Source organism: Macaca fascicularis, chromosome 11 (assembly GCF_037993035.2).
Source record: "Macaca fascicularis isolate 582-1 chromosome 11, T2T-MFA8v1.1".
NCBI classification, from domain to species: Eukaryota; Metazoa; Chordata; class Mammalia; order Primates; family Cercopithecidae; genus Macaca; species Macaca fascicularis.
The window spans coordinates 125,010,757-125,034,710 of record NC_088385.1 but is presented as its reverse complement, the minus strand read 5'-3'; the positions used below and the strand labels follow the sequence as shown (position 1 = coordinate 125,034,710).

At 45.5% G+C, this 23,954-nt stretch overlaps 1 protein-coding gene across 3 annotated transcripts in view; it reads left to right on the top strand.

Annotated features, from left to right (window-relative positions):
* WSB2 (WD repeat and SOCS box containing 2) overlaps positions 1-23,388 on the top strand; it is a 28,985-nt gene extending 5,597 nt beyond the window's left edge. Inside the window, exons 2-9 of one of the 3 annotated variants that reach the window (XM_045366053.3) lie at positions 4,407-4,575; positions 13,074-13,318; positions 13,478-13,609; positions 18,052-18,152; positions 19,937-20,109; positions 21,136-21,246; positions 21,367-21,474; positions 22,094-23,388. In XM_045366053.3, coding sequence (XP_045221988.1) covers positions 4,407-4,575; positions 13,074-13,318; positions 13,478-13,609; positions 18,052-18,152; positions 19,937-20,109; positions 21,136-21,246; positions 21,367-21,474; positions 22,094-22,256 — 1,202 coding nt within the window. In that variant the 3' untranslated portion in view covers positions 22,257-23,388. Of the gene's footprint in view, positions 1-4,304; positions 4,576-13,073; positions 13,319-13,477; positions 13,610-18,051; positions 18,153-19,936; positions 20,110-21,135; positions 21,247-21,366; positions 21,475-22,093 lie in introns of those variants that run through there. The other 2 variants (XM_065524867.2, XM_045366054.3) reach the window with 2 other exon arrangements.
* The last annotated feature ends 566 nt before the right edge of the window (positions 23,389-23,954 follow it).

The window sequence follows — 23,954 nt, the reverse complement described above, 5'->3', positions numbered from 1 at the left end:
GTACAAGCCCAGGGAGGTTCAGATTATGCTGGATTTTGAGGGCAGGGTGAGTAGCTAGAGCTTTATTCTAACAGTGAAACTGATCACTCTGGAGGCAAGGAGAATTGATGGTGCGGGGCTAGAGGGGAAGCAGGCAGAGCAACTGGAAGGTTGCCTACTGAGCCAGGTGGGAGATGGTGCTGCATGGATGAGAGTAGAGATGGAGGGGGGTTAGATTTGGCAAGTCTTTTGGAAACAGACTTCATAGAACTTGCTAATGGATTTGGTTTGGGAGATTAAAAAAAAAAAAGATCAGGCATGGTGGTTTATGCCTGTAATCCCAGCACTTTGGGAGGCCGAGGTAGGCAGATTGCTTGAGTCCAGGAGTTTGAGACCAGCCTGGCCAAGATAGCAAAAACCTGTCTCTACTAAAAATACAACAATTAGCTGGGTGTGGTGGTGCGTGCCTGTAATCCCAGCTTCTTGGGAGGCTGAGGCATAAGAATTGCTTGAACCCAGGAGGCGGAGGTTGCAGTGAGCTGAGATCGTGCCATTGCGCCATTGCAGTCCAGCCTGGGTGACACAGCGAGACTCCATCTCAAAAAAAAAAAAAAGGGGGATAATGTAGAGGAAGTGAACCAACTGTGAATGTTATCAGGATGGGAAAAAAAAAAAAAAAAAGAAATTTTCATTCTGGTCATTTGATCCAGAACTCCTGGTCTCAAGCAATTCTTCCACCTCTGCCTCCCGGAGCGCTGGGATTACAGGTGTAAGCCACATCCCAGGCCATCCAGGTCATTTGAAAATGTTTCTCTAGATCAGTCAATGTCATTTAATACTTGACTGCATCTGGGTTTCTTAGCCTCAGCATTGTTGACGTTTTGGGCCAAATGATTCTTTGCTGGGGGCTGTCCTGTGCACTGCAGGGTGTTGAGCAGCATCCCTGGCCTCCACCCACTAGACAGCAGTAGTAGCATCTCCAGTTGTGACAACCAAAAATGTTACTGCCAAATGTCCTCAAGGGGCAAAATAGCCCCCAGTTGAGAACCCTGGGTCTATACAAATAGCTATACACATGTGATTGTATAAATAAAACTATCACACATACAAATGTACAGATTTCTAGGAGGATTTACCTGGGTCTATACAACGAGCTATTTACACAGACCATATATATATATAAATTTCTTTCTTTCTTTTTTTCTTTTCTTTTCTTTCTTTTCTTTTCTTTCCTTCCTTTCTTTCTTTTCTTTCTTTTCTTTCTTTCTCTTTCTAGAGATGGAGTCTTACTATGTTGACCAGGCTGGTCTTGAACTCCTGGCCTCAAGCGATCATTCCATCTCAGCCTACCGACGTGCTAGGATTATAAGCGTGAGCCACCGTGCCTGGCCAGACCTAATACATTAAAACCCAGATCTACACGTAGAACCTCTGAGAATGAATATTCTCTTTACAAAGGCTTGATATGATTTATTAACATTCTATTTAAAGACAAAAGTTTCAGCAACGCATACCTATTTTATATAACAAGATATACCTATGTTACTATTTTCCTATAAATGCATATACCAGAATTTATTTATTTATTTATTTATTTATTTATTTATTTATTTTTTTGAGACGGAGTTTCACTCTTGTTGCCTAGGCTGGAGTGCAATGACGCCATCTTGGCTCACTGCAGCCTCTGCCTTCCACCTCCCGGGTTCAAGCAATTCTCCTGCCTCAGCCCCCTGAGTAGGTGGGATACAGGCATGTGCTGCTACGCCTGGCTTATTTTGTATTTTTAGTAGAGACGGGGTTTCTCCATGTTGGTCAGGCTGGTCTCGAACTCCTGACCTCAGGTGATCTGTCCGCCTTGGCCTCCCAAAGTGCTGGGATTACAGGCATGAGCCTATTTTTTTTTTTGAGACAGAGTCTTGGTCTGTCACACAGGCTGGAGTGCAGTGGCGCAATCTCGGCTCATTGCAACCTCCGCCTCCTGGGTTTAAGTGCTTCTCCTTCCTCAGCTTCCTGAGTAGCTGGGATTACAGGTGCCCGTTACCATGCGTGGCTATTTTTTTTTTTTTTTAATGTATTTTTAGTAGAGACATAGTTTCACCATGTTTGCTAGGCTGGTCTTAAACTCCTGTCCTGAAGTGATTCACCTGCCTTGGCCTCCCAAAGTGCTGGGATTACAGATGTGAGCCACTGCACCCGGCAAAAATATTTTTTTTTTTTTTTTTTTTTTTTTTTTTTGAGACGGAGTCTCGCTGTGTCGCCCAGGCTGGAGTGCAGTGGCGCGATCTCGGCTCACTGCAAGCTCCACCTCCTGGGTTTACGCCATTCTCCTGCCTCAGCCTCCTGAGTAGCTGGGACTACAGGTGCCCGCCACCGCGCCTGGCTAATTTTTTGTATTTTTAGTAGAGACGGGGTTTCACCGTGGTCTCGATCTCCTGACCTTGTGATCCGCCCGCCTTGGCCTCCCAAAGTGCTGCGATTACAGGCGTGAGCCACCGCGCCCGGCCCAAAAATATTTTATAAATATACACATATGCATCTCTACCATCTGCTTTACTGAATCCAAGATACCATGGATTGTATTATCATCATGTATAACTGAGAAAAAAATACTACCTATTTAACTATGAAAAGTCATTGATTGTAAGATACATCCTGATTTCAGCAAGGTCAAAATGTGGATGTATAAAGATGTGTCTTAACATATATGAAATATGAGTTTTAAAAATGAGTATCTATCTGGTAACAGCCAGGGTCAAAGTCTTCCACATTCCACATTCCTTGTGTGGAATGCACACATCAGGAACTGACCTCATTCAGGATGGAAGCCAGTTTTTATATTAGTAAGTATCACAGTCATAATGGTCAAAAAATTCATTCTGAAGGCCTTTAATTTATGAGCTTCCTCAGCCATTGAGAATCTTCCACCGGAGTAAAGAACTGAACTAGGAACTGTGGGTCAGTCAATGAAGAAGCTCCAATCTGGTGCCTACTCTTTCAGAAAATGGTGTGCTAGGTCCTGGGAGAAACAAAGATGAAATGATCTGGGTGTTGGAACAAGGTATTTAGACACTGATAAGGAGGGCCGGGGGCAGAGGGAAATTGGTTACATAAGAGAGAACGAAATAAACAAGGTGCGACTTATTTCCGTTTTGATAGTGTGAGATCAGGGTACGCTTCTTAGTTGTGAATCTAGGTGGGATTATTACTTTTTCTTTCTTTTTTGTAACTTTGAGAAGCTAGGGATTCTCATAAGCAAAAGTGGGTCCAGGTGTGAACGTAAATAAGCCCCTTGCATGTTAAGGAGATTTTGTGGCCAGAGTGTGGCCTGCAGGGAGGGGATAAGGGAAGGAGTCTGGACCGATGGGCTGGGGCAGATGGCATGTGGTGGAAGGCCTGGGCTCAGTTGCCTTTATGATGTAGGCAGGTGGGAGCTTTCAAATGTATTTGAAAGAAATGATGTGATGGTATGTGTATTTCAGCTTTAGCAGTGTCTCTAGGGGTAGGAAGACCGATCAGGAGACTGTAGCAAAAGATCTGGGCAAGATGAGATGAAGGTTTAACCCCGGACAGAGGATGTGGAAGCATGAGAGATGGGGAGATGGAATCCATACTTCTGAGTGTGAGGAAGCAGGGCAAGGACTGAGCGTTTTTAGCCTTGATGATGGGGAGGATGCAGGCGAGTGAGAGGGAGCCTTTGAGTTTCATATATTCCTTCTTTGACAGCAGCAGGTTCTTTTTTTTTTTTTTTGAGACGGAGTCTTGCTCTGTTGCCCAGGCTGGAGTGCAGTGGCGCGATCTCGGCTCACTGCAAACTCCACCTCCCGGGTTCACACCATTCTCCTGCCTCAGCCTCCCAAGTAGCTGGGACTACAGGCGTCCGCCACCACACCTGCCTAATTTTTGATATTTTTAGTAGAGATGGGGTTTCACCATGTTAGTCAGGATGGTCTCGATCTCCTGACCTCGTGATTCGCCCACCTCAGCCTCCTAAAGTGCTGGGATTACAGGCATGAGCCACCGCGCCCGTTCCTAGCAGCAGGTTCTTTTGAAGAAAACTGAAATGCGTTGGAAGGCCTTGCTATTTTGGCCCCATAATCAGCACTATCTAGCATATTCCTGGTCTGGCTATCTCTCCACTTTCCTCCCCTTCAAGTATTCATAGGAAAATGAGGCCTCCATTCACTGAGTTCACGGGCACAAAGGTTACTGTGAGTCATGGTTAACCAGCAGTGAGGAGTGCCAGGATTGAGTAACCATGGTGGAATGTGGCCTGTGGCTGCTGTTATTGCCCTGGGTCATTTAAGTGACAACTCCCTCTGGGAATGGATAGTGTCGCTCTTTGCCACAGGGAGACGGTGGCTTTCCTGTGTCTGGGTGGTCAGGGAGCAAGGGGGTGTGTATTCGAAGCATGTTGTCTCCTGCCCCAGAGGAACCGCTGCTGCTGGCCGAACTCAAGCCCGGGCGCCCCCACCAGTTTGATTGGAAGTCCAGCTGTGAAACCTGGAGCGTCGCCTTCTCCCCAGATGGCTCCTGGTTTGCTTGGTCTCAAGGACACTGCATCGTCAAACTGATCCCCTGGCCACTGGAGGAGCAGTTGTAAGTGTTCTCTCACTGGGGCCCCCATCCGGCGCGTTTCCAAACACCCCTTGTTCTTTTGCCATCTCCCTGCCCGAGAACCAGAGAGAGGGAAGGTGGCTCATGGTTCAGGAATTGATCATGGGGGTTTCCAGAGCCCCAAGTTCTGTATATGTGAAAGTCAATTCGGTCAAGATTATGTTAGCCCCAAGTTGGCTTTTTTTTCCATAGCTTTTTTGAGATGTAATTTATATACCACACAATTTGTCCATTTAAAGTATACAATACAATGGCTTTTAGTCTATCTGCAGAGTTGTGCATCCATCACCATCATCAATTTTACTTTATTTATTTATTTTTTGAGACAGTCTCTGTCTCCTAAGCTGGAGCGCAGTGGCGCAATCTTGGCTCACTACAACCTTTGCCTCCTGGGTTCAAGCGATTCTCCTGCCTGCTTCAGTCTCCTGAGTAGCTGGGATTACAGGCGTACACCACCATGCCTGGCTAATTTTTGTATTATTAGTAGAGATGAGGTTTTGCCATGTTGGCCAGGCTGGGCTCGAACTCCTGACCTCAAGTGATTCACCTGCCTCAACCTCCCAAAGTGCTGGGATTACACATTTCTCCCATGAGCCACTGCACCCAGCACATAATCAATTTTAGAATATCTTTATTTCCTCAGAAAGAAATCCTGTATCCCTTAGCTTAGATCCCCTAACCCCCCTGCACTCTCCAGGCAACCACTAATCTACTTTGTCTCTCTAGATTGACCTATTCTAGATGTTTCCTATTCATGGTTCATACAACACGTAGCCTTTTTTGACTAGCTTCTTTCATTTTACATAATGTTTTCACAATTCGTCTGTGTTCTAGCATATACTAGTATTTCATTTCCTTTTATTGCATCATATGGAGATGACAAATTTTGTTCATACATTTATCAGTTGATGGACATTGGGTTGTCTTCATGTTTTGGTTGTTACAAATAGTGCTGCTGTGAACATTTTTATAGAAAACTTGTGTTTTCTATGTTTAACTATTTGAGGAAGTGTCAGACTGTTTTCCAGAGTGGCTACACCATTTTACTTTCCCACCAGCAATGGATTCCAGTTCCAGATTCTCTACATCCAACCCTTGTTATTGTGTGTCTTTTTTATTATCCTAGCGGATAGCCATCCTAGCGGTGTGAAGTGGCATTTCATAGTGGTTTTGATTTGCATTTCCCTGATGGCTACAGATGTCAAGCATCTTTTCTTTTCTTTTCTTTTCTTTTTTTTTTTTTTGAGGCAGAGTCTCTGTTGTTCAGGCTGGAGTGCAGTGGCATGATCTCGGCTCACTGCAACCTCCACCTCCTGGGTTGAAGCAATTCTGCCTCAGCCTCCCAAGTAGCTGGGACTACAGGTGCACACCACCGCGCCCAGATAATGTTTGTATTTTTAGTAGAGACGAGGTTTCACTCTGTTGGCCAGGCTGGTCTCAAACTCAGGTGATCCACCCGCCTTGGCCTCCCAGAGTGCTGGGATCCCAGGAGCCACTGCACCTGGCGGAGTATCTTTTCAGGTGCTTACTGGTCCTTTGTATACGTTGTTTGGATAAATGTCTACTCAGAGCCTTTGCTCGTTTTTGTCTCTTTATTATCAACCAAGTTTATTTTATTTTATTTTATTTTTTGAGACAGAGAGAGGGTCTTGCTCTCTTGTCCAGGCTTGAGTGCAGTGGCTCAGTCACGGCTCACTGCAGCCTTAATCTGCTGGGCTCAAGCTGTCCTCCTGCCCTAGCCTCCCAAGTAGCTGGTACTACAGGCGCACCACCATGCCCGCTCAACTTTTAAATATTTTGTAGAGACCGGGTCTCGCCTAGGCCTGGTCTTGAACTCCTGGCCTCAAGCAGTCCTCCTGCCTCAGCCTCCCAAGTAGCTGGGATTACAGGCGTGAGCCATGGCGCTTGGCCAAGTTTAGTTTCTGATACTAGTTTTTCTTTCTTTGGGATGGACAAGCCCCGGTGTCAGAATGCTGTGAGCTCCCATTCAGATAGTCCAGCATCTGTATGTTTTCATTGGTCCCAGGGCAACTCTATGTCTGTATTCATTCATTCAGCCAGCCTTGGTTGCATAGGTTCTTTCTTTTTGGTTTTTTTTTTTTTTTGAGACGTAGTCTTGCTCTGTCGCCCAGGCTGGAGTGCAAGGGTGCAATCTTGGCTCACTGCAATCTCCGCCTCCTGGGTTCAAGCAATTCTCCTGCCTCAGCCTCCTGAGTAGCTGGGATTACAGGCGTGCGCTACCACCTCTGGCTAATTTTTTTGTATTTTAGTAGAGACGGTGTTTTACTATGTTGGCCAGCCTTGGTTGCATAGTTTCTTTGCGTAACACGGAGTTAGGGACTGAGAGTCCTGAGATAAATCAAACATGGCCCTTGCCCTTGAAGCTCTCATTTATTTTGCTTTAAGCATTTTTTATAAATAACATTAGATTTAAGGTTTTTATAAGTTGGATATGAAATTTGCATTGATAAAAGGGAATGTTGACAGGAGTTTGTTGAGATGGGTACTCTGCATGCTGCTAGGGTTGAGGGGGATAAATCTGTGCAGTTTCTGGAAGGAAGGCTGGCAAAATGCATCAAAGACCTGAAAAATGTTCTTTTGGGCCGGGCGCGGTAGCTGATGCCTGTAATCCCAGCACTTTGGGAGGCCGAGGCAGGCGGATCCCTTGAGGTCAGGAGTTTGAGACCAGTTTGGCCAACATGGTGAAATCCTGTCTCTACTAAAAATACAAAAAGTTAGACAGGTGTGGTGGTGTGCACCTGTAATCCCAGCTACTCAGGAGGCTGAGATAGGAGAATCTCGTGAACCTGGGAGGCGGAGGTTGCAGTGAGCTGAGATCGCGCCACTGCACTCCAGCCTGGGTAACAGAGCAAGACTCCATCTCAAAAAAAAAACAAAAAAAAGAAATCTCAGAAATGGTGTCATCTATTTATATACACTGATCTTCATTATGAAATTAGTTGTATATTAAGAAAATTGGAAACAGTTTGAAATCCAGAAATGAGAGGATGGTTAAGAAAATTTTACCATTTCCATATGATATTTTTGCAGCCATCAAATTTTGTCATGTGTTTTTAATCAGAGTTTTCAGTTCCTTCTGTGGTCGGTTTAATGATAATGCCAAGGTCATACATTGTTTACTAATTCCCCACTTGAAATACAAGGGATGCTCCTTCAAGACTTGACATATAAGTACATTTACTATATGAATTTATAGTCTGCTTTTTTTTTTTTGAGAGAGTCTTGCTCTGTCATCCGGGCCAGAGTGTACTGGCGCATCTCGGCTCACTGCAACCTCCGCCTCCTGGATTCAAGCGGTTCTCCTGCCTCAACCTCCTGAGTAACTGGGATTACAGGCGTGTGCCACCACACTCAGCTAATTGTTTTGTATTTTTAGCAGAGACAAGGTTTCACTATGTTGCCCAGGCTGGTCTTGAACTCCTGGCCTCAAGGGATCCACCCACCTTGGCCTCCTAAAGTGCTGGGATTACAGGCGTGAGCCATTGCACCTGACAAAATCACATATTTTGAAGAACAGTATTCTGAGGAAATGTTTGCAGTATGAAGCTTATTGAAAAAAAAAAGAGGCTATATGGCCGGGTGTGGTGGCTCACGCCTGTAATCCCAGCACTTTGGGAGGCAGAAGTGGAAGGATTACTTGAGGCTAGGAGTTCTAGATCAGCCTGGGCAACATAGCAAGACCCTGTTTCTACAAAAAAAAATTTAAAAATTAGCCTGGCGTGGTGGCACATGCATGTGGTCCTAGCTACTCAGGAGGCTGAGATGGGAGGATCGCCTGAACCCAGGAATTAGAGGCTGCAGTGAGCTCTGATCATACCAGGCCACTCCAGCCTGGGCGACAGTGAGATGCTGTCTCTTAAAAAAAGTAAAAAGCAGTTTGTAAAACCATGTATGCAGTATGATACCAGATTTGGCTTTTTTTTTTTTTTTTTTTTTTTGAGACGGAGTCTCTCTCTGTCGCCCAGGCTGGAGTGCAGTGGCCAGATCTCAGCTCACTGCAAGCTCCATCTCCCGGGTTCACGCCATTCTCCTGCCTCAGCCTCCCGAGTAGCTGGGACTACAGGCGCCCGCCACCTCGCCCGGCTAGTTTTTTGTATTTTTTAGTAGAGACAGGGTTTCACCCTGTTAGCCAGGATGGTCTCGATCTCCTGACCTCGTGATCCACCCGTCTCGGCCTCCCAAAGTGCTGGGATTACAGGCTTGAGCCACCACGCCCGGCCAGATTTGTTTTTAAAAGACGTGTATATACACAAAAATTTATAGTGAGATGTTTAGAATGGTGGTGTTAGGATTATAGGTAATTTTTACTTTATTTGTCTCATTTTCACATTTCTCCCATGTTTCTCTTCTATTTTTATTTATTATTTTTATAATTTAAAATAATTGGGTTTTTTGGGGGGCAGAGACAAGGTCTTACTCCGTCACCCAGGCTGGAGTACAGTGGCATGATCATAGCTCAATGCAGCTTTGAACTCCTTGCCTCAAGTGATCCTCCCTCAGCTTCCTAAAGGCGTAGCCACCACACCCCGCCAACAATTGCTATTTTAAAAGTCTTTTAAAAGAGAATTTGAGGCATTTATATTCTAGTTAGGGTAGTTTTACATTTTTAAAAAATCATATTATGTAGTGCTTTTGATATTGAGCAAATAATTGATATTAACCAAATAATTATACTGCTTTTTGAAATAAAGTTTTTAGAAACTTTAACTTCAGTGAAGCTAAATTCTGCCAATGAATCTGTCTTGCCTCATCAGCCCTTTCCCATGATACGATCCCACTGCGTTTCATGTAACTCATCCCTTGATTCATTAGCAAACTCAAAGTATTTGTTAAGCATTAGGCCAGGATACCCAAGACCTTAGTTCCAGTTCTGCCCCTGATTTTGTGACCCTGGAAAAGTTAATAACCCATAAAATGGAGATTTTAGTATCTCTTTCTAGAAAAATTAAATTTAGGATATTAAAATGAAATGATAAATATGCCTTAATTCTTTTGGAATAAAGTAGCTACAGGTGTATTCCTTAATTCAAATGCAGAAATTAGGGCCAGGTGTGGTGCCACATGCCTATAATCTCAGCACTTTGGGAGGCGTGGATGGATTGCTTGAGGCCAGGAATTAGTGACTAACCTGGGCAACACAGCAAGACCCTGTCTCTGCAAAAAATTAAAAAATTAGCTGGGTATGGTGGCATGCACCTGTAGTCCCAGCTACTCAGGAGGCTGAGGTGGAAGGACTGCTTGAGCCCTGGAGTTCAAGGCTGCTGTAAGCTATGGTCACACCACTGCACTGCAGCCTGGGTGCCAGAGAGTGACCCTGTCTCTAAAAAAAAACCAAAATAAATAAAACAAATACAGAAATCAGGATTTTATAAGAAATAAAATAAATTTAACTGGTGGCTCCAACCTGTCTTAAACCTCTTCCCATAGCCTGCCTCTTAAGTGCTTCTTCTCGTGACAGCAAACTCAGCGGCCAGTGCCAGGGCCAGAGCCAGGTAGGTCTGGACCGATCAAAGTGACATTCGTGGTCACATTCAGATTGGCCAGAATAACAAGTTTTAGCCTATATTTGGCCATTTAGACCCAGAGGTTGGCAAACTTTTTCTTTTTCTTTTCTTTTCTTTTTTTTTTTTTTTGAGATGGAGTCTTGCTCTGTCATCCAGGCTGGAGTGCAGTGGTGCGACCTCAGTTCACTGCAACCTCTGCCTCCTGGGCTCAAGCAATTCTCCTGCTTCAGCCTCCTAAGTAGCTGGGACTATAGGCACCCCCCACCATGCCCGGCTAATTTTTTGTATTTTTAGTAGAGATGGGGTATTACCATGTTGGCCAGGCTGGTCTCAAACTCCTGACCTCAAGTGATCCGCCCACCTTGGCCTCCCAAAATGCTGGGATTACAGGCATGAGCTATAGTGCCTGGCCAACTTTTTCTATAAAGTAAATAGTTTAGGCTTTGTAGGCCATAAGGTCTCTGTCTTGACTGTTGAACTCTACTGTCACAGTGTGAAAGCAGCCTCAGACAATACCTAAACAAATGCGTGTGACTGCGTTCCAATACAACTTTATTGACAAGAACAAAATCTGTCATTTGCTACAACATGGATGAACCTGAGGGACTTTATCCTAAGTGAAATGAATTAGGCACAGAGAGACAAATACTGCGTGATCTCACGTACATGTAGAATCTAAAAAAGTCTAACTCATAGAAACAGAGAGTAGAATGGTGGTTACCGGGGGTGGGAGAGGGAGTGGGGAGATATTGATCAAAGGTATAAAGTTTCAGCTAAGCAGGGTAAGTTCAGAAGATCTATTGTACAGCATGATGACTGTGGTTATTAATAATATACACTTGACAATTGCTAAGAGCGTAGACCTTTTTTTTTGAGACAGGGTCTGACTCTGTCACCCAGACTGGAGTACAGTGATGTGATCTTGGCTCAGTGCAACCTCCGCCTCCTGGCTCAAGCAATCCTCCCATATCAGCCTCCCGAGTACCTGGGATTACAGACGTGCGCCACCAGGCCCCTGCCACCACACCCAGCTAATTTTTGTATTTTTAGTAGAGACGGGGTTTCACCATATTGGTCAGGCTGGTCTCGAACTCCTGACCTCAGGTGATCCACCCACCTCGGCCTCCCAAATTGCTGGAATTACAGGTGTGAGCCACCGTGCCCGGCCCCTCCCTTCTAATTTTGTAAATGAGCTTGGTTAAAATTCTTTCATGTCTTTCACCACACAATTGACAGAAATGTGATTTAGTTAGAATTTTTTGGGAACATCTGTAATATTGGGTTGGTGCAAAGGTAATGGTGGTTTTTACCATCTGTAATATTGGGTTGGTGCAAAAGTAATGGTGGTAATTGCAAATACTGCAGTTATTTCTGCACCAATTAATACATAAAGTTGTCAACTACATATGCATCAAGTTTAGGATTTCTCATGGAACCAAATTTGGCGTTCAGCTTTCTCGTCTCCATTTCCCTCAGTTTAACCAACCAGAGTATGGTCAGGTCACATGGAGACCTTTGTGCTGTGTACCGCAAACAGTAAGCTTCATGTTTTCAGGCTCAACCCCAGGGCTGGCCAAGTGCTTGTGCATTTGAGACATTGTTTCCTGGGCACAGTGGCAGCCAGGGCCCCATGTTTTAGCTTATCTGGGCCTGTTTCACTGTAAGTTGAATTGTAGGAGAGGGTTGGGTTAAGAGATCTTCCAGGACAGGCTACCTCTACGCAGCCCTGTGAATTCCTTTTCTCTCTTGACTACCTTGCTGTTTGATTCTTGTGCGGGTTACCATCAGGGAAGTAAATGAAGGAGCCTCATTAATCAGTTGGAACATAGTGAGTAAAGGTGGAAATTAACATGTACCAAACAAACGGTGTTGGCAAGACAGGGGTTTATTTTCCAGCTCCTTGGGGATTTCTAAGCTAGAGATAAGGGAACTCATCAGGCAGGAGAGTGGTGGCTATTCAGACTCTAAGTTCTGCCCTAGTTCCAAACCTGCATTGCGCTTTCTTACTCATGGGAAAAACTGAGTATCTTTTTCCTTCCACTCACCAAAACCCGAGAGAACTTTCTGAGCAAGCATGTGACTCCCTGGAGCATCTGTGATTTAGTTATCCCATAAGGCAGGTCACCCCATTGCAGGGCTGTTGCAAATAGATTGAGCCATGGCCAGTATAGCCTGTGTTACATCAACTCTTTTTTTTTTTTTTTTTGAGACAGAGTTTTGCTTTTGTTCCCCAGGCTGGAGTGCAATGGTGCGATCTTGGTTCACTGCAACCTCCGCCCCCTGGGTTCAAGCGATTCTCCTGCCTCAGCCTCCCAAGTAGCTGGGGTTACAGGCACCCGCCACTATGCCCAGCTAATCTTTTTTTTTTTTATTTTTGGTAGAGATGGGGCTTCACCATGTTGGCCAGGCTGGTCTCGAACTCTAGAACTCAGGTGATCCACCTGCCTTGGCCTCCCAAAGTGCTGGGATTTACAGGCATGAGCCACCATGCCCGGCCTACATCAACTCTTAAAAAGAAACAAAAAGAAAAGTCACAGCAAATTGCACCAAAGGCCAGCTTGTTTCTAGGATTTAAAATCTTATGTGGCCCGGTGGGGTGGCTCATGCCAGTAATCCCAGCACTTTGGGAGGCCAAGGTGGGCAGATCACTTGAGCTCAGGAGTTCGAGACCAGCCTGGGCAACATGACAAAAGTCCGTCCTACAAAAAATACAAACAGAGTTAACAGAGCCTAATGGCACATGCCTGTAGTCCTAGCTACTTGGTGGAGGCTGAGGCGGGAGGATCAGTTGAGCAGGGAGGTCAAGGCTGAGTGAGCCATGATTGTGTCACTGCATGCCAGCTTGGGTGACAGACCCTTCCCTCCACTCCCCAAAAGTCTTACATGTCCCAGGATGAAAAGTTGATAGACTTGGTAACAATTGCAGATTCATTAAGAAATCTCTGCTTCTCCCAGCATCCCTAAAGGGTTTGAAGCCAAAAGCCGCAGTAGCAAAAATGAGACGAAAGGGCGGGGCAGCCCAAAAGAGAAGACGCTGGACTGTGGTCAGATTGTCTGGGGGCTGGCCTTCAGCCCGTGGCCTTCCCCACCCAGCAGGAAGCTCTGGGCACGCCACCACCCCCAGGTGCCCGATGTCTCTTGCCTGGTTCTTGCTACAGGACTCAACGATGGGCAGATCAAGATCTGGGAGGTGCAGACAGGTAGGTCATTCCTGGCTGGCGCAGGAGCTGGGAGGCTCGGGTGCATGTTCTGACTGTGTCACCTCCCTGCTCCACTCGTGTTGGCCGAGGGGTGTGGCCGTGGAAGGCACACCTTGTGCCCCCTCTCTGGCTGACTGAGTGCCCCTGCTTTCATGCCAGGGCTCCTGCTTTTGAATCTTTCCGGCCACCAAGATGTCGTGAGAGATCTGAGCTTCACACCCAGTGGCAGTTTGATTTTGGTCTCCGCGTCACGGGATAAGACTCTTCGCATCTGGGACCTGAATAAACACGGTATGGGAAGAGAAGGAACTACTTGGCAACTCCAAAAATACCGTATTTGCTTTCTCCTCTTTACCAGTTTCATTTTGATCTAAAACAGTGTTTCTTGATGTTTTTTTCTGTGATTGTCCCTTAAGGAGCCTTTTTAGACAGTTTTTTTCCTAATTGCCCCTGCCCGCCCCAAAGATAATCCCGTACCAAAGAGAGTTTAATACCAGACATATACTGTGTGTCTATTTAGGCTATTGTAATATTGAAGATCTATTGTATATTTGCTTATGTGCTGAATGCATGTCTATGCTTTGTATGTAAAAAAATGTTAAGATTTTTTTGGCTACCAAGAACTAGTTTGTACCCTCTTGGGGTGAATTGCCCCTGTTAAAAATATTTGATCTAGAACAGGTTTCCTCATCGGCACTATGGATATTTTGGGCTGGATAAGCCTTTGTCGTGGGCTCTCCTGTGCATTCTAAGACACTGAGCAGCGTGCCTGGCCTCTTCTCTTTTGATGCCAGTAGCATCCTCTCCAGTTGTGACAAGCAAAAAAGTCCCCATGTCCTGTGAAGGGCAAGGTCTCCCCAGGTTGAGAACCACTGATGTAGAAGTCCCTGTTGGGTGCTTCCTGTTAGACTTTCTTTTTGAAGCAGGCTCTAAGCCTAGAATAATTCTCTCAGGCTACAGGGCATCAGGTTTTGTGAAATTCTGCCTTGAGCAAACTATATACGGGGGTGGCCCAGTAAGGAATTCCATACATCTCTGGTTTGATCCTTAACTAGAAAGGTGATATAACAGGCCAGGCACAGTGGCTCACGCCTGTAATCCCAGTACTTTGGGAGGCTAAGGCGGGTGGATCACCTGAGGTCAGGAGTTCAAGACCAGCCTGGCCAACATGGCAAAACCCCATCTCTGCTAAAAAATACAAAAATTAGCTGGGCGTGGTGCTGGGCTCCTGTAGTCCCAGCTACTCGGGAGGCTGAGGCAGGAGAATCACTTGAACCTAGGAGGCGGAGCTTGCAGTGAGCCGAGATTGCATCACTGTACTCCAGCCTGGGCGACAGAGCGAGACTCTGTCTCAAAAAAAAAAAAATGTGACATAAGAAAGGGGAATTTATTGCAATGCCATTTTTCCAATCCCTCCAGCCCTGGATGGGGCTCAGGGCTGGAGGGATTAGAAGGAGGCAGTGGTAAAGGGTCATGAAGAGGATCAGGGGCGGGAGGGATTGGAAGGAGAGTTATGAAGAGGCCACTCATCCCCATGGTGTGAAGGCACTGGCACTCTCTCCCAAGTTATGACTGTCCAGCTCCACACAGCCATGGGAGGGACCTTTCTCCTGCTCTTTTAGCAGTGAGCCCAAAAACTTGTATCTTAGTCAGTGCCAGAGACTAGGTGGCTTAAACAACAGACATTTATTTCTCCCAGTTCTGAAGGTTGGGAAGTCCATGAGCGAGGTGCTAGTAGTTTTGGTGTCTGTGAGCACCAGCTGCCTGGCTTGTAAACAGCCACCTTCTGTCTATATCCTCATCTGGCAGAGATCTCTCTCTTTCATGTCTCTTCTTCTAAGGGCACTAATCCCATTCCCGAGGCTTCACCCTCATGTCCTATTGACTTATCAAAAGCCCTACCTCCTAATACCATCACATTGGGGATTAGGGCTTTATGTGTTGGGGACACATTTAGTCCATAGCAACTTGTCAAACAAACTAAGGCGGTGCATGTGCATCCTCATCTGAAGGCATCTGATCACACAGATAACTCTAGGTGGTTTTTTTTTGTTTTGTTTTGTTCTTGAGACGGAGTCTCACTGTGTCACCCAGGCTGGAGTGCAGTGGCACGATCTCAGCTCACTGCAACCTCCGCCTCCCAGGTTCAAGTGATTCTTGTGTCTCAGCCTCCCAAGTAGCTGGGATTACAGGCATAAGCCACCACACCTGGCTAATTTTTTGTATTTTTAGTAGAGCCGGGGTTTCACCATGTTGGCCAGGCTGGTCTCGAACTCCTGACCTCAAGTGATCCGCCCACCTGGGCTTCCCAAAGTGCTGGGATAACAGGCGTGAGTGAGCCACTGCGCCTGACCTACTCTAGTGGAACCTGTAATCACATAGTCTAAGATACGCTGCTGATCAGGGCACCTTCTCCAAGGCAGTGCCTTTTTTTTTTTTTTTTTTTTTAAGACAGAGCCTCCTACAGGTGTGTGCCACCATGCCTGGCTGATTTTCATATTTTTGGTAGAGATGGGGTTTTGCCATGAAGGTAAGGTCAGGGTGGTCTTGCACTCCTGACCTGAAGGGATCCGCCCACTCAGCCTCCCGAAGTGCTGGGATTACAGGTGTGAGGTACCACGCTCCTCTGGCAGTGCCTTTTTAAATGCTGGCTTAATGCGTGTACTGAGGCAGCTTGCCACCATCTCAGGAAGGTCCATGCCGTGGCTCTGGAAATCGCCTGATGACTGGGAACGAAAGACCAAGTGAGTGTGACTGAGAGTGGGTGGGATGGAGCAGGCCAATTATGAGAGCTTTTCAAGGAGAGGAGGGGAATAAAGTTGCGTTCCCAGCTGCCGGGTGCTGCCCCACTGACCTAACAGGCCTTAATTTATTCAGTACTCACAGCACCCTGAGATTTGACGGCTGAAGAAACTATGATTGACCTTTATTTTTTTTTGAGACAGAGTCTCACTGTGTTGCACAGGCTGGAGTGCAATGCTGCGATCTCAGCTTATTGCAACCTCTGCCTCCTGGGCTCAAGTGATCTGCCTCAGTCTCCCGAGTAGCTGGGACTACAGGCACCATGACTTTTTAAAAATATTAATTAAAGCACTTTGGGAGGCCAAGGCAGGCAGATCACTCAAGGTCAGGAGTTCGAAACCAGCCTAGCCAACATGGTGAAACCCTGGCTCTACTAAAAATATATAAAAATCAGCAGGGCGTGGTGGCAGGTGCCTGTAATTCCAGCTACTCGGGAGGCTGAGGCAGGAGAATCACTTGAACCCGGGAGGCAGAGGTTGCAGTGAGCCGAGGTCATGCCATTGCACTCCCTCCTGGGCAATAGAACAAGAGCCTGTCTCAAAATAAGTAAATAAATAAAAATTAAAAATAAAAAGTACTAATTTTTGTAGATCCATACATCCGCATAAACTTCAATAAATTCATATATATGACCATGTACAGGCATATAACAATTCTTTTTTCTTCTTTCTTGCTTGGCTCTTTCCTTCCCAATTCTCTCTCTTGCCCTCCCTGCTGTCGGCATCCTCCCCTCTTCCCCTGCATCCTGGTACCCCGTGTTAGGAGCTAGTATATACCCTTCCATATTTTTCTCTCTGCTTATATAATCCTGTGCACACACATTTGCATTCATGGCTTTTGGGTCATTGTTTCACAAAAATGGAATCATATATCTTCACGATTTTCCCCTGCATCTCGCATTTTTCATTAAACGGTAGGTACCCCATGGAAAATCTGTCTCTAATTCCAACTGCATTAATGGGGTAGATATACCACCATTTATTCGCCCATCCCCTATATGGACGGGCTTTTTTTTAAAGCAAGAGCTGGAGAGATTGTGTGAGTTGCCCTGGGTTATGTGCTGAATTAGCAGGGGAGTCAGGATTCAAACCCAAGCTGTCTGACTCTAGAATGTGTGCCCCTAATGACTCCACAACACTGCTCATCTGGACATCCTGGCAAGGCTGGCAGGGTGACAGTCTGCAGCAGGATCCTTGTGATTACAGAGAAACCTTTACAGTTTAAATGAGGGAGAATTGAAGATAAACTCTCTCTCAAAATTGGGAATGATGATTCAGGGTACTTGAGGTGGTTGGGGAGCCGAAAAAGAACATTCTCTGCTATCAAAGGCTCCCTTTGATATGGTTTCCTATGAGGAAACCTTTAAGGCAATTCAAGATTATATTTAAAAAGTGGTCAACACCTGAGGTCAGGTGTCCAAGACCAGCCTGGCCAATATAGTGAAACCCTGTCTCTACTAAAACTACAAAAATTAGCTGGGCACAGTGATACGTGCCTGTAATCCCAACTACTCAGGAGGCTGAGGCAGGCGAATCACTTGAACCTGGGAGGCAGAGGTTGCAGTGAGCTGAGATTGCGCCACTGCATTCCAGCCTGGGAGACAGAGTGAGACTCCATCTCAGAAAAAAAAAAAAAAAAAAGTGATCACCATACCCCTTCGCCTTTACTGATCTTACAGATTGTGTTGAAGCCATAGGTAATGGTTTCCGTGGGGAATTAGAATATCATATTCACAGATTATAGGTGTTTAAATGACAAATCTGGTCATATTTCTTACTCTGAATTGAAAATTGGACCCTTGGGCCCAGCTGATAGGAGCTGATGGGTATACTGGGCGGGGGGCTGTTACCACCCCAGTTTTCCCAGTTCTCCAGTCTTCCTGCTTTGTTGTTTTGAGGATTGGCTCATCGTTTGCTTCTTTTTTCTGCCAGGTAAACAGATTCAAGTGTTATCGGGCCACCTGCAGTGGGTTTACTGCTGTTCCATCTCCCCAGACTGCAGCATGCTGTGCTCTGCAGCTGGAGAGAAGTCGGTGAGTCTCCAGCATTATTGCTTTAATTCACTGAGACGTGGAGGTCTGAAGTGGTGGCCTGGTGTGTGTGAGTGTTCTCAAAATCGTCCGCAAATCCACCCCAATAGAAGGCATGCTGGTGGACCGTGGCTGCCACCTGCGAAACTCCCTTGTGACTTGCACTTTAACATGAACCCAAAGACAGGAGGGATCTGGAAACAGGTTGCTCCTGTCATCAGAGGTCTGTTTCCCTTTACAAAATGGGAAAATGATTGCTTTTTAAATTTCTTTTCTTCTTGGAGTCTGAGATTTTAAAAGTTGCAGCCCACATGTGAGTCCAAATTTCCTTTGAACCATCAAATTTGAATCTCTCTAATTTGGATTTCCAATTCAAATCATGTCAGTGTAGTTACTTGTTGAACTTTGTCCTGAAATCCTGTTAATTGAAAAAACAAACATGTATTAGAAATCCAAGAACAATTTGAGAACAGTTTCTGTTTGAATTTTGTGTTGCGTTGAGCCACTTGCTGCAAGTGACTGAAGGGAAGGTTGAGAGTTCACCATTTGGTACAGTCCTGGTGGCTCATCATTTATTTGTGGTTTGGAATATGAGGGTTTTCTTTTTTACTTTTTTTTTTTTTTTTAGACAGAATTTCGCTCTTGTTGCCCAAGCTAGAGTGCAGTGACACAATCTTGGCTCACTGCAACCTCCGCTTCCCGGGTTCAAGCTATTCTCCTGCCTCAGCCTCCCGAGTAGCTGGGATTACAGGTGTGCACCACCACGCCTGGCTAATTTTTTGTATTTTTAGTAGAAATGGGGTTTCACCATGTTAGCCAGGCTGGTCTCGAACTCCTGACCTCAGGTGATCCACCCACCTCGGCCTCCCAAAGTACTGGGATTGCAGGCGTGAGCCACCGTGCCTGGCCTGAGGGTTTTCTTAAAGGAATGAAAATAAAATCCTCTTAATGCTTCTCACAAAGGTTTAAAGTGATGAGCTAGGTTAGAGACACAGTCTTGGGACAGATTTCCATGGTTCCATACACAAGGTGGGGGGTGTAAAATGCCTTGACAGGCTGCCACTACTTTGTGGGGTGGCCGCAGATTTCACTTCTGACCCTTTAAAAAAAAATTGGAGACAGTCTTATTCTTTCGCCCAAGCTGGAGTGCAGTGACGTGATCTCAGGTCACTGCAGCTTCCACCTATCAGGCTCAAGTGATTCTTCTGCCTCAACCCCCCAGATAGCTGGGCTTACAGGCGTACACCACCATGCCTGGCTAATTTTTGTATTTGGGGTTTTGCCATATTGGCCAGGCTGGTCTCAAACTCCTGGCCTCATGTGATCCACCCACCTTGTCCTCCCAAAATGCTGAGATCACAGGCGTGAGCCATCATGCCTGGCCACCAACTTTTAAGTGGAATAAGATAGCACTTGGCTCAGGTCTTCATCAGCACGTACTACCCTGTTGGCAAACAGGACTCAGAAGCAGACTCCGAAGTCTCTGCACATGCGTTTCAGCGGGGGGCTTCCTAAGGCTGGTCTGGTTTATTCTCTCTTATAGTGAGCTCCTTGAGCATGTCTGTTGGCTTAAATCCTCAAAAATCCAGACCAGTTACCTTATTTAAACCTATACGAAGAAACCTATACGAAGAAGGTTCTGGAAGAGCTGTAGGAAAGGGATAGAGAATCAACTTGACCTGGCCACAAGGCCTGCAGAAGATTTGGTGGTGGTACCTTTCCCTCCCTCCATTTGAGTCCTAAGCACTTCGCTTCTGCCCTAACCAGGCACTTCTTACTTTCCACAGGTCTTTCTATGGAGCATGAGGTCCTACACGTTAATTCGGAAGCTAGAGGGCCATCAAAGCAGTGTTGTCTCTTGTGACTTCTCCCCCGACTCTGCCCTGCTTGTCACGGCTTCTTACGATACCAATGTGATTATGTGGGACCCCTACACCGGCGAAAGGCTGAGGTCACTCCAGTAAGGACTGAATCCTGCTATGACTTTTTTGTAGGGGGACTGATGAGGAACCTGCCTGGGATTAGACATGTCTCTTTTAGAGTCTGGGACATGGGAGGGGGAAAAGCTGGATAAAAAGGCACAGTGGGTCTCTTTTTCTTTTGAGATGGAGTCTCACTCTGTCACCCAGGTTGGAGGGCAGTGGCGCAATCTTGGATCACTGCAGCCTCCACATCCCAGGTTCAAGCGATTCTCCTGCCTCAGCCTCCTGAGTAGCTGGGACTACAGGCGTGTGCCACCAGGCCCGGCTAATTTTTGTATTTTTAGTAGAGATGGGGTTTCACCACGTTGGTCAGGCTGGTCTCAAACTCCTGACCTCAGGTGATCCACCGCCTCGTCTCCCAAACTGCTGGAATTACAGGCATGAGCCACTGCGCCTGGACTGGTTCATTGCTTCTTAGTGATGCCTTGTCAGTTAAGCCCTCTCAAGTAGCTTTGAGTGTCTTCCCGTCTCCCGATTCAGGCGGCTGCATGTACTTCTTTGGAATCAGCATTATGAAGCCTCAATATGACTCTTTATTTCCATTTACTAATAACTGTAGTAACAAGTTCAGAAAGAGCCTCTTATCGAAACTGTGCTTTCCAAAATGAGTTTCATGTTCTCATAAACTTGGTCTCCTTTTTCCTTTTGTGTCTGTTGTTTTATGAAGCAAATAATAGGCAGTCCTATAATTATCATGTATCTTAGCCTAAAAAAGACTTGCAGTTTCTACTGTGGCATTAAAGTGAGGGCTGACCTACTTTGCATAAGCCAATTAGCACAAGGAAGTGTTAGTAACCCTTCAGTCCCTCCACAGGACACCTGGAGCCTTCTGAGATATCCTTTTTTTCCCAGTGTGCAAATCCCAAGCTTTTCCACGAGGGGCACACAAGTGCATGTTGAGTCCTTTTATAGCCACGGCAGTTTGGCTTCCTGCCTGGGGTGACGATGGAGGGTGGAGAGCAGCCATCACTCCAGGCCTGCCATCCTGTTTCTTTCCTTCTCAGCCACACCCAGGTTGACCCCGCCATGGATGACAGTGATGTCCACATTAGCTCACTGAGATCTGTGTGCTTCTCTCCAGAAGGCTTGTACCTTGCCACGGTGGCAGATGACAGGTAACAAATAGAACTCTCTTTACGTGACCTCAGAACAAGTGCTTGCAAGTAATGGCAGCAAGGCCCTCCTGGTCTTGCCCTGGGTCAGCTAATGTGTGGATGTTCTCTCTCCCCATCCAGACTCCTCAGGATCTGGGCCCTGGAACTGAAAACTCCCATAGCATTTGCTCCTATGACCAATGGTCTTTGCTGCACATTTTTTCCACATGGTGGAGTCATTGCCACAGGGTATGTATTTGTTAGCTGAACAGATGGGTGGTGGTTTCTGCTGAGTATACCATGGAGCTTTTTAAGGAAAGAAACCATCTAGAATTTTCTTGCCTATGAGGAAACCTTTAAGGCAATTCAAGATTATATAAAACTCAAATGATCGATTTTGCTAATACAGTGTACCATTTTCTCTGAATATTTAACCTAAATGTAATTAAAGACCTGTAAGTCATGCCACCTAATGGGCCAAGTTCACAAGGGAGAATAAAATTGAGATGATGCATAATATATGGGAAACTATTTAGGGCTAAAAGACCACTTTACAGGTAACATCTATAATTCAGTAGGTGGCACTCTTCCTCCTATTACTTTAGAACTGACTGTGGTCAGATTTAGAAAGGGCTGTGCGGAGAGAGAGCACTTTGGTATCAAAGGTGTCTTGAGTTTTTCTAGTCCTATCAGCAGCCTTAATTATTCAGCACCACAACTTTTACATCCATTTCCACGGTCAGGGTTACATTTCACTCTCTGAAGACTCCGCTCTTTCCAGTCAAAACAGAAACTTGAGTATCCATCCTCATGAAAACATGAACATCCAAGCTCTGTCTTAACACAGCATCGGTTTGTTTCATTTCAGGACAAGAGATGGCCACGTCCAGTTCTGGACAGCTCCTCGGGTGCTGTCCTCACTGAAGCACTTATGCCGGAAAGCCCTTCGAAGTTTCCTAACAACTTACCAAGTCCTAGCACTGCCAATCCCCAAGAAAATGAAAGAGTTCCTCACATACAGGACTTTTTAAGCAACGCCACATCTTGTGTTTCTTTGTAGCAGGGTAGATCGTCCTGTTAAAGGGAGGTGCTGGAATAATGGGCCAAACATCTGGTCTTGGATTCAAATAGCATTTCTTCGGGATTGTGAATAGAATGTAGCAAAACCAGATTCCAGTGTACTAGTCATGGATCTTTCTCTCCCTGGCATGTGAAAGTCAGTCTTAGAGGAAGAGATTCCACTTGCATGGCAACAGAGCTTTACCTTAAATCTTCAGTCCAGTTACAAACAGCAAGTGTTGAACTCTTTCTAGTTGTTTTGATTCAAAGTGCAGTTACTGATGTTGTTTTGATTATACAAGTAAGTAGGCCTCCAGAGCCTCTCTAGTGGCAGAGCAGCTCACACTCCCTCCACTGGGAAGGATGGCTTCTGCCTAGTACCTATCCTTGTGTTACTGATGCAGTGGTAGCATTGGTTCAAGTTCTCTCCTGCTGTGGTCAGAGTTGCTTCGATGTTGGCCAAGTGCTTTTCTTCTTGGGCTCCCTTCTGACCTGCAGGACAGTTTTCCTGGAGCCATTTGGTATGAGGTATTAATTTAGCTTAACTAAATTACAGGGGAATCAGAGGCCGTGCTCCTGACTGATCGAGACACTATTATTGGCTTTTTTTTTTTTTTTTTTTAACAATGGTGTGCATGTGCAGGAGATGACAAATTTGTATGTCAGATTATACAAGGATGTATTCTTAAACTGCATGACTATTCACATGGCTACTGAGTTATCAGTGGCCATTTATCATCATCATATTTATTTGTATTTTCTCAATAGTTTTGGCCAGACCTCAACAGATGTTAAGGTACAACTATGTTTTTCTCGATTATCTAATAACCGTAGTACTTAAATTGAACAGTTGCAAAGATGTCTTAATTGTGTAAAGACTTGGTGTAGTCATGACTTTAGCTGATACTTTTATGTACGAGATCTGTCTCTGCTGTTTAACTTCATTGGATTAATCAGCTGGTTTCAACTCTACTGCGAAACAAAAATAGCTCCTTAAAAGTACTGTTCTCCTTCAGTGGCATGTAGTTATCTAATCAAGACACCTCATTCAAACAAAACCTGCCTTAGGAAAATTTAATATATTTTAAATTATTTTAAAAGAAATACAACATCTTATTCTTTAGCTTTCTTAATCGGTGCTTTATGGAGGCCAGTGTAACATTACATGACTTGTTGAGAAAGTTGAGGAATTTCCTCTACCACCTTTGTTGCTTGAAGAAAAACATGTCTTTTCAAAATGAGAGGCTTTCATTGAAGGAAAGAAAAAAAAAAAGCTTTTGGCTCTGTTTCATTTTTTTCCATTAAGAAAAAAAAAGTCCCCTTTTAAAACAAGCAGGGCTGGGTGTGATGGCACATGCCTGTAATCCCAGCACTTTGAGAGGCTGAGGTGGGAGGAGTGCTTGAGCCCAGGAGTTCAAGATCAGCCTGGGCAACAGAGTGAGACGGGACCCAATCTTTATTTAAAAAAAAAAAATAGCCAAAAAACTTAGTGTGGTGGTGGTGTGCACGGTAGCCCCAGCTACTCGGGGCTGAGGATGTGGTGGCATGTACCTGTGGTTCTGTGGTTCTAGCTACTCAGGAGGTTGAGGTGGGAGAACTGCTCCAGCCTGGGACTTGGAGGCTGTAGTGAGCCATGATCGTGTCACAGTATTCCAGCCTGCGTGACACAG